The 16,012-nt window shown below is 39.6% G+C and overlaps 1 protein-coding gene across 4 annotated transcripts in view; it reads right to left on the reverse strand.

The window, feature by feature from the left end:
* The window catches only part of nrg1 (neuregulin 1), a 931,591-nt gene that overhangs the window by 142,570 nt on the left and 773,009 nt on the right, over window positions 1-16,012 (reverse strand). For all 4 annotated transcript variants that reach the window (XM_063046786.1, XM_063046785.1, XM_063046783.1 and 1 more), the window contains one exon: window positions 14,592-14,710. In XM_063046786.1, the coding sequence (XP_062902856.1) occupies window positions 14,592-14,710 (119 nt within the window). The remainder of the gene's footprint in view (window positions 1-14,591; window positions 14,711-16,012) is intronic.

A 16,012-nucleotide genomic window follows, 5' to 3' on the forward strand; every position in this document is an offset into this window, starting at 1 on the left:
TGTCCAACACAGATGATAAAACTAATGACAGCTGACGCTGGAATCACGTTCAAGAAGCTCAGCAGATTGAACAGCATCTGTGCAAGCAAAGTAGCTGATGTATTGGATCATGACACTGCATCAGGATAATACCCTGGATGTAGAGTCTAGTAGGGTGAAAGATGAGGATAAAAGGGAGTTTTATCTCTATTCTGTCTGGAGGGGGGGATGTGGGAAATAGAGGATATGCAAGTGTGGGCTCCATCAGTCACGGTAGAGAGGAAACCACATTTTCTGAAGAAAAGGTGAGCATTTCAAATGTCCTAGAGTGGAATGCCTCTTCTTGAGAATAAATGTGGCAGAGATGGAGAAAAGGGGAGAAAGGGATGGTATCTTTGCAGTAGACCATGTGGAAGGAAGTGTAGTCTTGGGAGCTGTTGGAGTTGGCTAGCTCACAGCAAATGTCTGTAGATAGTTTGTTTCCTGAGATGGAGACAAGAAAAGTCCAAAAAATAGAGAGAGGTGTCAGAAATAGCACACATGAATTTGTGGATGGTTCAAGACTTGATGAGATCTGGGAGAATAAACTGTATTTGAATTAAAAGTCAATGATTCCACAACACAATTGAAGGAAGAACAACCCTCCACAGTGCCCCAACAGATGGTCACACAGAGATTGCAGATGCTGCAGTTTGGAGCAAAAAAAAATTGCTAGACCTGAGATCATGGTCCTGATGCCAGGTCCCAAAACAAAAATATTGACTATTTGCCCCCATGGAGGCTTGTCCCATTGACTTAACAGAAAACATAGAACAATACAACACAGGAACAGGGTCAATACCTTATGAGATCAATGCCAACCATGATCCCAATCTAAACTTCACATCTGTTCGAACATGGTCTATATCCCTCCATTCCTTGCCCGTTCATGTTTCTATTGTATCTGCTCTCATTAGTACTCCTGGCAGTGCATTCCAGGCACCTGCCTCTGAGTTAAAAAGAAGTCTCATAAATCTCCTTTAAACCTTCCCCTTCTCACCTCAGAGCTTTGTCCTTTAGGACTTAACATTCCCACAGGAGGATTAAGACTCCAACTATTTCCCTATTATGCCTCATAATTTTATATTCTTCTACGAGGTTGCACCTCAGCTTCCAACACTCCAGAGAAAACAATCAAAGCTCCTCCAGCAGCTTAGTTTGTTAACCCAAATCAGATAGTGATTCCCTTTGTTCTTTGCAGGACCCTAACGTTAGGTCTCCTGAAATACAATAGTCTACAATTTCTCGGCACAGCATTAGCTGCATAACACATCGGAAATCTAAGAGTTAATGAAAGGTACTATATAAATGAAGGTTTGCATTATATTCCTTACAAGTGAGACCAATAAACAAAATGGAGAATGAAAATTCCACTTGGGAATAATCCTCAGTCCTTGGACCATACAACACTGGTGCTGGTGCTAAATCTTCATGGAAATGTCTGTTCAAAATCAAAAACTTAAGTGAATAAATATCCCCCACTATTATAATATACATCATTAATATTCAATCCTAGAGAGCTTTGCTTGCCAGTGCTATTTCTTTGTTAAAAACAGAACTCCAACTAAATTTGTCACATGCACTAGTTCTTGAAATACTCTTGACCACGCTGCTGTAAATCTCTACATGGCTGGAGTGTCATTTCCTTCTTTCTAAATCAATTGACTGGCAAGACATCACTCGAGTTAGATGAGAATCTATTTCACAGATCCACTGCTCTGTGGGGAGAATCATTATTTTACTTTTTTCTCTTTTTGATAAAGCCTGCCAATTTTTCATTGTACTTCCTGGATCTGTGGTCTTTGTTTAAATAACCTTTCAAACCCATGCCATTGACAGGGATCACAGAAGCATTAGGATTGAAGTTCACAATGACCCAACTCCTTTAAACAATCTGACTGTGATACCCTTATCTTTATCATTGCCTTCCTTCTACAGCGGCACATGACAATCCCTCTGTACTCCTCTCTCAATAGATTCTCCTAGTTGTGATATATTTAACATGTTTCTTAGAGAGACAAAAAAAAATCCCTGCACACTACCAATGTCCAATAGCACTTCCTTTAAGATTGACTGATGTTTGATTAGAGGAGGTAGATTTCCATTTAATAGTGATGTTATTTTTGTGAATGCACTCTCTGGAAGGGCAAAGAAAGCAGATCCACAGGAATATTTGAAAGGAACTGGGTAATTTCCTGAAAGGGTAAGATTTATGGGATGCAATAATGTATATAATTTGTCTACTAAATACATTCAATTTTATATTTATATGTATAGAGTTGATTTCTCCAGTCTACAGGGGTCATGGTGTTTTAAGAAATTTATATTGTGCCCCTCTTTGATCTTTGGCAGACACCTTTTTGATTGATTTCTGTATGAACTAAGAGTAGATGTGCATTCAGCATGTTTAGGAAAAATAAACTTCATAATAGATGTAAAAGCAAGGATGTGATAGGAAATCCATGTTCCTTTTGAAAGATACAGTTCAAGTAATGATAGGGTGAATAGCTTCTTTGTGTGCTTCATGTATAACAGGCAGGATACAATCATAGGGGCTATAAAGTTAGAGGGGTGTGTGATGGGCAAAATACATAATGGAATGGAGTGAGAGGTGCCAATCCATCATTTGAAGTACCTGAACTGTTCTTTTGGCTACATCTATCAAACATCCTCACCATCTGGACCATGCTACCATGGGGCAGAAAGTACAGAAGTCTGAAGTCCCATATTATCAAATTCAAGAACAGCTACTTCCATTCCACCATTCAGTTCTTGAACCAACCTGCAGAACCGTATCACATCAGTATAGCGACACTTTAACCACTTCGTACTACGGTGAAATTGGTTATTTTTTGGTCTAATTGTGTGCTTTCTTGCATAATTTATATTTTACTTATGTTTTACTCATGAACATTGTGCATCTGATGCTCTGCACCCACGAGTAACTTCATTTGTACATGTAGTTGTGTATATGACAATAAACTCAACTTTGACTGATTGACCTCTTCCTGTTGCACTCCCTTGCCTCTTGGTCTCATGAAATTTCCCCATCTACCTATGAAACTCCAGGAGCAAATACTGCAAACAGATCATTTCTGATGAGCCCTGTTAGCTCCCTGTTAGTTGAAAAGTAGATGGACAATTTCTTAAAGAGATTTCACCTCATTACATCACATCAAGCTACAGTAAGGAGTGGCAGACTGTTTAAAACAATCCACTGTTCCAAGCCTATGCAACGTAGCTAGTGAAAGTCAGCAGCACGTAGGACTGACCTTGTGCTTGGCTATTTAACTAGGGGTTAGTCAAGCAAATGTCCTCAAATATTACATTAAGTTTATATGATTTAAAGGCATAATATTATCTTAACACTAAGATTAGTGCAGATAGATACAATGAATAACATGGACCTGATTGTCTGACGAATCTGTTTCTGAGCTGTTCAACACTATAACCCGCTGACTAAATCTTTGTGGGCTGCAGTAGAACCCAATTTAAAAAAAACTCTGTAATTATTCTAGCACAAGAATTTACCAAATGCTGGACAATTTGGGAGCACACAGAATTTATGAATTTATAAGATGAACTTTTAGCCCGCATCTTGGAAGAAGTCCCTCAGTCATTAAGGCTCTACCCTGGGCAGAATATATATTCCAATCACATTTAGCACTATCATAACCATTGGGTATATTGCTCAGTCATATTCATGTTCTCCCTGTATCCATTGGAAATACCTTTCAGTCATGGGCTTGAGAAGGCATTCCATATATTAATGGGAAACATTTCCAGGTTTTATACAATCACAAGGTTTTACTTTCCTCATTTCATTTGGTAATTGATCATAGAGTAGTGGGCCCTTGTGCTCAAACTGTACATGCTTCAGAAAATAATGCTGAAGAATATAGGGGGAAAAAAAACCTGTTTTCCAGCATCAGTCAGGTTAATTCCCATCTTCCTCCTTGCTTTGAATGACTCTCATGGCAGTAATAATAATAGGGCTTCAGATATACTGTAGCTCTCTCAACTGTTGAGTCGGGAGGTTATGGGCTCAAATCCCACTGAGGCACTTGACTGCATAATCTAGGCTGAAACTCCAATATCGGAGGTGCAGCTCCTTGGAGGAGATGTGAGACACTGTCTGTCCTCTCAGAAAGAAAACTAACATTTTGTAACATGCATGGCAGGGGAATTCTGCCTGGAGTTCTGGCCTGTATTTATCTTTCAAACAATACCATTAAAACATTATCTGATCATTATCAGATTGCTCTTTACAGAGTTTGATGTGTGTGCATATGCTGATTCATTTCCCATAGCATGACAAGAAATGCTTTAAAAGTAAATAACTGGTTATAAAGCTCTTCGAGATGTCCTATGGTCTGGACAACGAAGTATAAATGCTGGTAATTATTCATTCTTTACATTTTTAATATTATAAACATGTAAGAAATATAAACACAAGTTCTTGCAAATATTTTAGTGTCCTGGAAAAATAACTCCAATTATGTTCATTGATTATCTGTGGAGCTACAAACTAGAATCTTCTAAAGCTATAACCTAACCCACATTACCAAGGCAGTTGGGAGAAATCCTCCATTTGTCACACACACACACACACACACACACACACACACACACACACACACACACACACACACACACACACACACACACACACACACACACACACACACACACACACAAATATTTGACATACCTATGGGCAATCTGGAATGGAAGATAGAAAACCCGTAAAAATACTGGAGATGTTCAACAGGTTAGGCAGCATTGGCAGAGAGGAGAAGCCGGGTTAATAATAAAGGTCAACGCCCTTTCATGAGAACTGGAATAGTTGTGGAATAAATTAATTTCAAAATGCTGACAAAGGGAAAAATAATGGAGAAAAAATCCACATAATGTGAAATACAAGAGAGATTATCATTGCACTTTGAAGAAAGATATTTGCCTGAAACATTAAAACTGTTTCTTCCTCAACAAATGCAACCCAACCTGCTAAGCATTTCCAGCATTTCATGCTTTTATTTCAAGTTTCCAGCATCTGCAGTTTTATTTTTGCCCTATTGAGTATTTCCAATAAATTCTGTGTTTAAGGGGACACAAAGAATTGCATATGCCAGAATCCGAAGTAAAAAATATATTGAAAAAACTTGAACTTAGTTAGTCAGGCAACATCAATTGACATTTTCGGTTCAGTGCCTTCATCTGGACTGAAAGTTGACTGGGAGATAGCCAGTATATTTTGGCCCTGCTAGCTCTTGTTCCATCCATTTCCTTCAGCTTTTTCTATCTCCCCTCTGGTTTCAATCCAGGTGAATTATCAATTGTCCATTTCCCTCAGTAAATGCTCTCTGACCCACTTTTTATGTAATACTCATGTCTTTATTTCACATTTAGCATACTCTTGTAAAAATCCGGAAACCAAATCCAATTGTCTACCAACCTGTCTGGCAAACAACAGCAAGGAAATATTAGTCCTGATGAAGGGTCTCGGCCTGAAACGTCGACTGCACCTCTTCCTAGAGATGCTGCCTGGCCTGCTGCGTTCAACAGCAACTTTTATGTGTGTAGCAAGGAAATATACTGACTGACAGCAAACAACAAACAAATAATCCTTGGGCTAAACCAACTGATTAATTCTACATACTGACATGTCTATCTCTTTCATTGTGAAATGAAGTTTAATAAATCTAGTACTTATGATGACACTGAAAAGCTGCCAGGCCATTGCCAAAACCAAAACAGCCACCTATAGCCTCACCGGAAAGAGAACCTGCCATTCTTACCCACCTTGCTGATCAGTACTACATTGATCCTGTATCACAGGTGACTGACTCAACCAAGGATGGGCAAAATATTAGATCTCCTCACATCCTAGCCAATATTACCAGAATATTTATATGATATTAATTTAATATAGGAATAATGATATTAATATTATTGGTCAGCAGAGTGATGCAGCTAGTACAGACTCTGCCTTACAATTCCACTAACCTGGGTTCAAACTTGACCTCTGGCATTATCGGCATGGAGTTTGCTTGTTCTCCATTTGGATTTCCTCCAGATTCTTCTGGTTGCTTGCATATTCCAAAGGTGTGCAAGTTAAGAGGTTAATTGGCCACTGCATATTGCTCCTAGTGTACGCGAATGATAGAACCCGGGTGTAGTTGACGGCACTATGGGAAGCAGGATTAGGGTGAAGATGGATGTTTGTTGGTTGTAAAGGACTTGGTGGGCTAGAGAGCATATTTGTATATTGCATTCCTCCAGAACCAACACAGGTACAATTGTACATCTTTATAAAGTTCATTCAGTGCATGTAAAGTATCCCGAGGAGCTCCACGTACCCAGGACATTATAGTAAAGGAGGAAATATTACTGGAGGCCAGCCAATTTTGGTCAAAATGGCAGACATGAGGAAGACCGCTTGGAGAGTCAATTGGATTTAATGAGGGAGTTCTGCACCTCAGGACATAGACACTTGAAGCAGGGCTGTGCAAGAGGAGTAGATTTAAAAGAAGCTGGGGTACTGGGCTGAAAGGAAGTTGCCGAGCTGGGGCTGGGAGGAGAAGACAGATTTGTTTACTTAGATATTTCTATCCTTTGTGGATTTACTATCATGCCATGCAAAATAGACGGGCTTGAAAGCTTGCAAGATCAGACTTTCTCACTGCTCACAGACTTCTGAACTATTCACCTCTTTCACATCCCCTTCCTGGTGATGCTGCTGTATTCTCGGACTCTATTCCACATCCATTCTCATCTCAGCTATCACCAACTTAGCATTTCTTTTTGCAGTGCCATTCTGCTACTGTGCATTCATCATGGCATTTATTGCTGTATTTGTTATTACTGTGCATACTGTTCTCTCTGTGAGCTTCACATCAGCGAGGAATTTCATAGCACCCTGGGTGGATATGAAAATAAACTAATTGGTATTGGAATCTGAATGCAGTTCATCAGGGTTGGCAGGATGCAGATAGATTATAAAATGCCAGTCAATGGAATTAAAACCTTTTGATTTTACTTGGAATGGTCGTCAGTGCTATGATGAGACAATACAAAAGAAACAAGACCATCTTCTCAAAATGGTTTTCAGTTGAGGATTTAGGTCATCAGTATTTAATGTGATTCTGAACCGCATGCTCTGCATCCATCTGAAGGCATGATCCTTTCACATTTAACCTACTTGACTATGAGATAGAGCCATTAAGTGACAGAGTGTCATGCTTCATACAAAATAACAAATACTCAAAGAATAGCAATGAGAGATGAAGGAGAAAGTTCACTGATATCTTTATGAGTACTTTGGCCGCAGGGTAACTCCCATCCCTATACCTGACTCCCAGCTTTCTATTACTCTATGTTTCTACTTCATTGCAAAAGAACAACAGAATACACAACAAACTTAATACCATCCATTTTGTGTGGCCAAAGGGTAATGGCTTTAAAAAAACAGTAAACAAATTTCACTAGCATCCATTATTTGATGCTGTGGTTTTGCACTGCTGTTTACTGACCTTTCCCAGAGGAAGTAGGTCATTTGCACATGACGCTTCTCAAATACAGTATGTTGCATAGACTAGTCTAGTAATGTGCCAACACCACAATTTACACTGCAGAACATGGTAGGCGTTTCTGATTAGCTGAGGATAAGTGGCATGGAATTACCACTGATGACAACTCCATGTGACGTAGAGAGGAAAGAAAACAGTTAACAAAAATTGACAAGAGTGCTGCCATTTTCTCTTTATTCCTGCATGATTGAAGTGACATTTCAAGAGGATGAGAATCAGATGCTCAGAATCGAGCAAGAGGTGACAAGGTTTTCCAGACTGGAGCATTTCCAATGCAGCAACCAATTGCTTCTTAACGATTACGGTGTTTGTGCTTGTCTGAGTCAAACCAACAATATTGCATTTTCTGTTTGATTTGCGAGGTTTCCCCAGACATCCTTCAGAAGTGGTGGTGAGAGGAACTGGAAGTAAATTTGGAGTTGGAGTTTATACTTCTACAAAAGAAATAAGGAGATCTAAGCTGGTCTGGATAAGGCCTTTCAGATACCAATGATTCAGTGGGTCTCCTGTATTGTATGACTCTCAGTTACTCTTTCCAATGTGCTGTTCTGATGAAGAAACTACACAGGAATTCAGCTTCATATTAGATTAACAATTTGTGCTTTATGGGTTCCCACATAAAGGTCCAAAGCCTACAAGTCAGAGCAGAAAAGGGTTATTGAATCTATTTTTCAGGCATGTTTAACACACGATGCCAGTCAGGACATGTTTCCGAATTACAGCCATATGTACTTTAAAGGCAGGCAAAAACAAATCTTTTGGTCAAATGAATAACAATTTATTGTATTTTAATAAGACTAATTCTGCAATCTCAGGATTGCAGAGAACATTTAGGAACTCAAACAATTATTTGTTTTATTTTCAGTATCTGAGCCATTTATTTATTCGGGCAAAAATCTGCTGAAACAACTGTACAGAAGCGCTTTAAGGAGCCGCCTCCAATGAGCCCCACTCTACACTAGTAACGAATGTAATATGAATGCACAGCTGAGCATGATAAAAATACAAAAGAATTAACTTTATTAAAGGAGTGCAGTGCAGCAAAGCATGCAGGAACAGTAAATGTGGCAGAGTGGGAGATAGCCTTTGGTGGAATGAACTTTCTAATTCATGGTGCCTTTCATTGGGTAGTGCTGATCCCGAGGAAGTACCTGAGTCACTTTTTCTGAAGAAATATTCCTTTTAAATTAGTTGAGCAACTAAGTCAAAAATGAAGGGTGGAAGAGGTGGTTGATGATTGGGTCTCTGGTATTCAGTGTCGGAGTCTGTAGGCATGGGCATGTGGCCAAGCGGTTAAGGCATTGGTTTAGCGATCTGAAGGTCGTGAGTTCGAGCCCCAGCCGAGGTGATGTGTTGTGTCCCTGAGCAAGGCACTTAACCACACAGTGCTCTGCGATGACATTGGCGCCAAGCTGTATCAGCCCTTGACCTTCCCTTGGACAACATCAGTGTCGTGGAGAGGGGAGATTTGCAGCATGGACAACTGACGGTCTTCCATACAACCTTGCCCAGAGTGAAGACTTTCCAGGTGCAGATCCATGGTCTCACAAGACTAACTGATGCCTTTAGGTGGAACTTGTCCCTAAACTTTCATGGTCTAATCTTCAAAGGCATGGATTATGTTTAATCTTCATATAAGAACCAGATTTTGGTTATTTTGTCCATTTAATATGCCATTCCCCTCACATTCACCCCAACGACTTTACCTCTCTACCTGGGTGGGCAGGTATAGTATCTAGGTCCTCGCATGAACAGGTAGTGTCCAATATTGAAAGGGTTAGAGTTTGGCAAGTTTCCTGGTCGCAGCAGTTACCAACACATCCATTTTTACTGGGATTCCTTGCATAACAATTGGGAAGCCCCCCTCCCCCACTCAGCTGATGATCACAATTCCAATTTTGGTCCATCCAAAATCAGTTTACTCAAACCTGGGGATTGACCAATTGCAGGTCAATCCCAAATCTAAAATAATCTCACAGACTCCTTCTCTGAAATGACTTTGGATGTGACTGGTTGATTCCCTACTTCAAATAAATCAGGTGGGGCAAGAAGAATTAAGAGGGCCTTTTCAGGAACTAGCATAAGAATAGAAAATGTGGTGTTAATAGCCAGTCGAATGTTTGTCAGACAATTTAAGTGCAGGTCACCAATTTCTATAATGTAGAAAAAATGACTTCTTCTTTCTCAACAGCCCAGACATGCTTCAACACAACCACTATGACTTGATTGAGAATACGTAGTGGTATCCAGTTACTGAAGATACGTTTCTACGCTTCAGATATCAGGTTGGGAACTCCTTGCCAAGAAAAATGTTACCAAACAAAAAAGTTTTATGGAAACAATGTACTCTATGAGAATATAGATATAAATGTACTTTCTCTTAAAAATTGACAAAAACATTAATTGTTTTAAATTGAGAACATTCTGCCTCAATTAAACTTTTTACTTTAGAGATAAGCGACACAAAGCTTTGGATTTTCTACCTGAATGACTTCACACGTGTATGAAACTGACTGGATGTCAGCCACTTTAACTACAGAAGAAGCATTATTGACCATATTGTAACAGAATGGGTTCCAACACGTCTTCAGTATTAGTGACCTGCATGTCTTCTTAAACATTAATCCTATACCTACTTTTTCAATCTTAAAAAGGAATGGGACTGAAAGTTTATGTAAATAGCCCAAGGTAATCTACAAAAGGAAAGAAATATTCAGCCAACCTAAGTGCCATTCTGGCTAGTTTCCTTCCCATGTTTCAGCTGTTCCAGAACATAGGAGATGCTTCTTTAACAGAAACATCAGCAGATTTATACAAAGATTTCAACTTGTCAAAGTACATGCCAAAGCAGATACGATAGGGTCTTTTAAGAAACTTTTAGATAGGTTCATGGAGTTTAGTAAAATAGAGGGCTATAGGTAAGTCTAGTAATTTCTAAGGTAGAGACATGTTCAGCACAACTTTGTGGGCCGAAGGGCCTGTATTGTGCTGTGGGTTTTCTATGTTTCTATGTTACAGATACAAGAACCTTGTCCAAACATCTATTTAATACTACAAAACTTAAAAAGTCAGATCAATTTTCAGACTTGCTGACACAAGCCAAACACCTGTTGCCAGCTTCTGTAAATGTTATTGAAGTTAAATGTTATAGGATTTTGATGTTAAAAACAGCTTTACACATGAGCACCAAATACAATACTTACTCCAGATCATTGGGAATTACTTACTGTAACAGACAAATTCCAAAAATACTTAAAAGCTCAGCCAATTTTCTAAAAGCACACACAACTTTATTCAATAGATTCAATTAAAAAAAATCCAGGATTTTAGATGATTTTGAAATCACCTTTGGTTTTGCGTTTGGAGATCGTGCAACTTTTATCATTCAATGGCCAGAGAACATGACAAATTAGAATTCATCAGTACATAGCAAACGCAAATTGCAATTGCAAATGTCACACCACTCTTCAATAAGGGAGGGAAGCAAAAGAAAGGAAATTATCAGCCAGTTAGTCTGACCTCAGTAGTTGGGAAATTGTTGGAGTCAGTTGTTAAGGATGAGGTTTCGGGGTACTTGAAGGCACATGATAAAAATAAATCAAAGTCAGCATGGTTCCCTTAAGGAATATCTTGCCTGACAAATCTGTTGGAATTCTTTGAAGTAGTAACAAGCAGGATAAACAAACAAGAATTGGTTGATGTTGTGTACTTGGACTTTCAGAAGGCCTTTGATAAGGTGCTACACAAAATGCTGCTTAGCAAGACAAGAACCCATGGTATTACAGGAAAGATACTGGCATGAATAGAACATTAGCTGATTTGCATTAGGCAAAAAGTGGGAATAAAGGGAGCCTTTTCTGATTGGCTGTCGGTGACTAGCGTTATTCCACAGGGATCAGTGTTGGGACTACTTCTTATTGCTTTATATGCCAATGATTTTGATGATGGAAATGATGGCTTTGAAGCCAAGCTTGGTGATGATGTGAAGATAGCTGGAGAGGCAGGTAGTGTTGAGGAAGCAGGGAGACCGCAGGACTTGAGCAAATTCGGAGAATAGGCAAAGGAGTAGCAGATGGAATACAGTGTCAGGAAGTGTACGGTCATGCACTTGGCAGAAGGAATAAAAGTACAGATTATTTTCTAAATGGAGAGAAAATATGAAAAACTGAGGTGCAAAGGAACTTGGGAGTCCTTGTGCGGGATTCCCTAAAGATTAATTTGCAGATTAAGTCAGTGGTGAATGCAACGTTAGCATTTATTTTTAGAGGACTAGAATATGAAGGCAAGGATATAATGCTGAGGCTTTATAAGGAACTGGTGAGGCCTCACTTGGAGTATTATGAGCAGTTTTGGGCCCTTTACATAATAAAGGATGTGCTGACATTGGAAAGGATTCAGTAAAGGTTCACAAGAATGATGCTGTGAAAGAAAGGTTTATCGTACGAATAGCATTTGATAGCTCTGGGTCTGAACTCAATGGAATTTAGAAGAATGAGAGGGGATCTCATTGAAACCTACTAAATGTTGAAAGGCCTAGATAGTATGGATGTGGAGAGGATGTTTCTTATAGTGGGGGAGTATAGGACCAGAGGGCACAGCCTCAGAATATAGGGATGTTCATTTAGAACGGAGACAAGGACGAATTTCTTTAGCCAGAGGGTGGTCAATACGTGGAATTCATTGCCCCAGGTGTCTGTGGAGGGCAGGGCATTGGGTGCATTTAAGGTGGAGGTCGATAAATTTCTTGATTAGTCAGTTGTGCGAAAGGCTACAGGAAGAATGTAGGAGAATGGAGTTGAGAGTGAAATGGATCAACCATGATGAAGTGGTGGAGCAGACTCACAGGCTGAATGGCCCAATTCTGTTCCTATGCCTCATGGATAGGGTGTCAACTGACAGTTTTGGTTGATGCTGTCAATCACAAGCTACAAAGTCCCACTGTGCTTCACCAATGACAGGCTTCAAATTCATGCTCACTTCCATTATTGGGAAGAAATCATGCAAGTTTCCGCCCAGATGTCTCTGTCCTTAATGAAAAAGTTAAAAACTTCATTACACCTTGACAGTGGACATTTTGAACAGCAAGGATGAAACCTGCTTTAATGTTGAGGCATTGTGCAGAACATCTGGTCAAAAATTTCTGACTTTCCATGTTTTTTCTATTATTTGTGCTGAGAAAGTTTTAAAAAAAGGGAGGTGCTATCAAGAGGAAAATGATCTTCTGCTATGGAAAATGACCTCGGCACTAATGCTATTTTGTAGAAGATCATTTTCCTATTACAATTTTAAGTAAACAAAAACTATGCAACGGCATCTTGTTGGCAAATAATTTACTTGGGTACTGGCATTTAGAGAAACAGACATCTTTTGATAATCAGCATATTGTATCTTTGTGTGTTTCATTGCATTCAGATGCATGAAGATGACTCAATATCTAGCCAACATAATCACACTCATTTAGCTCTAGTGACTAAAAACAAATTTTTCTCTTTTAGTCTACATTAATTGATCTTCAATTGTTTTCCCATTAGGATATTACTACCTTTCAGTGCAGAGGAGTCAAAAAGGATGGGTCAACTGGACAAAAGAGCAGAATGATAATATGCCCAGTATTAACATTGAGCATCTCTTTTTTATATTTGCTTTCAACCTTCCATTTATACTGGAAGCTTCCTGCATAAATTTTGTCACCATATTATTTCACATTAGGTCATTGGAAGCTTAGAGTGAAGGATCATTAAAATGTGATAAGTTTACATACAAGTTATTATTATAATGTGAACACAGATATTTCTAAAGAGCCTAGTTGTTGGCAAAGCTGGACTTCAGCACAAACGAAACAGATGATAACATACTGGCCGCAAATTACATATCCAGTCAAATTTTCATTCCACAGTAGAAAACCCGATAAGTAAATTGGCTGAGAATTATTGCATATGTATATAAAATAGATAACTATATACTTGTATGGGGTGGAGATACGTCTCTACCAATGGAGGTCCAAGGCACTCTTCCCTCCGGTAGCCTACAGGTCACCATTGGGGTATGTGTAGTACCTGCTTGGCCCCCAGCTGCTGTCAGTGTTACGGGAAGCCATGGAAGCAGATGATGGCTGGTCGTATGAGCGGCTGGTCGTATGAGCGGCTGGTGCACATCAAAAGTCCTGGTTATGTGACCACTGACACCAGGCAACCTCTGAAGTGCTGTTGATTACGACAGAGGCTACCCATATTGTAAAGACGTAGCCCAGTAGAATGCAATGGCAAACCACTTCTGTAGAAGTATTTGCCAACAACAGTCATGGTCATAGAAAGACCATGATCACCCATGTCATACAACATGGCACATAACCAACAATATACTTATAGATACTTATAGACAACTCTCCAATTCTGTTTGCCCCGATACTAAATGACTATTAACTTAGAAATTCACTTTGCTAGCCCTTGGTTATATCCTTTCTTATGACTGACGATATAAAAATTATCTATCAATGCAATTCACCTTGTGTTGCAAAATGAAGCAATAAAATATTTTTACCATTAGGCAAAAATGTAAAGTAAATTGGCTTCTAAAACTCATATATATTATATAGTTAGGCATAAAATTGAATTTATCATCAAATAATCTTTCTTTGTTCTTCACAGAAATTCCAAAAGCACAATTTCAGCAGAAATGTTTGCATTACGCATGTTGCTACTATTGAACAAGTCATTTCATCAACTTAGGCATTTTGCCAACTCAGCTCCTTGAACTGTCCTCCAGCCTTTAACTTATTTCTCATCTGCTCCTTACAGTTGCAAAATGGTTGGTTCCCATTGACTTCTCACCATCACGGGAAACATTAGTGTGTTGGGCCAAGACAGAGTCAACAGCGAGCTTACATTCACCTGCTTAAGGTAATACTGATCAGTACCTTGTTAAACTGGTGATTGAACTGGTACAGACACACACCATCAATGTGAATCACTCAATCACTCTTACCAGGCGTAACAGCTATGTTGCTTACAGACTGGTCTTCACCCTGCTGATTGACAGCTTTACACGTATATTTTCCAGCATGTGATGGCTTCACTTTCCTTATCAGAAGTTCAGATTCCTTCCTGCAAAAAGCAATAAAAGACACTTTCACTTTGTTGAAGAGGTGATGGGAGGAAAATAAACTGAGTTTACAGATGCACCTGAATTGGATAGAAGATTAAGCTGCCCTGGAGCAGAGATGATTGGATCTCCCAGAGGTAGGGAACTGAAAGAATGACCTTACACTAAAGTCATGAATTATGTCTCCAAACATACAGCTGAATGCATATCTTATGTTATAGAGTCATAGAGATGTACATCATGGATACAGGCCTTTCAGCTCAATGCTTCCACACCTACAGTGCCCATTCAGCTAATCCCAATTCTCAGCATTCAGCCCATATCCTTCTAAGCCCCACCCCTCCATATACCTATCCATATGTTTCGTAAATTAAACAGCGCCTTTATTTCCAGCGGAGCATCAAGAAAGCTCACCTCTGTCACAGGATACTGACTGACTTTTACCACTGTACCATAGAGAACATACTCACCAACTGCATCTCAGTGTGGTATGGCAATTGTCCCGTATTGGACCACAAAACACTCCAGCGTGTGGTGAAAACTGCCCAGCGGATTATCAGCACCCAATTGCCCATCATTGAGAACATCTACCATAAACACTGCCTGAGCAGGGTGAAAAGCATTATCAAGGATGCATCTCACCCTAACCATTGACTTTTTACTCTCCTCCCATCCGGTAGGTGCTACAGGAGCCTCCGCTCCTGCACCAGCAGGCACAGGAAGAGCTTCTTCCCTGAGGCTGTGACCCTGCTGAACCTCACATCACAGAGCTAAGCAGTATTGCACCCATATTGTACTGTCTCAGTACTTTTATATTTGTGTGCTGTAGCAAATTCTGCCCCTCAGGTCCCTATTAAATCTTTCCATAAATTCTACGCCTCCTAGTTTTAAATGCCTCTACACTGGGGGAGAAACTGTTACCATGCACCTTATCATCTATGCCTTTCATAATTTCAAACATTTCTGTAAAGTCACCCTTTATTCTCCTAAATTCCAAGGAATAAAGTCCTAACCTGGTCAACCTCTCCCTCTAACTCGGGTCCTCTAGTCCTGGCAACATACTTGACGTTTTTTTTCTGCACTCTTTATAGGTCAGCGTGTTTTTCTTATAACAGGCTGATCAAAACTATATGCAGTAAGTACTCCAAGTGCAGCCTCACCAATGACATACAACTGCAACACAAAGTCCCAACTCCTAGCCTGATGAAGGTAAGAGCACTAAGTGACTTTTTCACCACCTTGCCTACGTGTGATGACTCTTTCAAAACCCATGCACTTGACCTCTTCAAATAACTCTAAAAGGT

Source organism: Mobula hypostoma, chromosome 4, assembly GCF_963921235.1.
Source record: "Mobula hypostoma chromosome 4, sMobHyp1.1, whole genome shotgun sequence".
NCBI classification, from domain to species: domain Eukaryota; kingdom Metazoa; phylum Chordata; class Chondrichthyes; order Myliobatiformes; family Myliobatidae; genus Mobula; species Mobula hypostoma.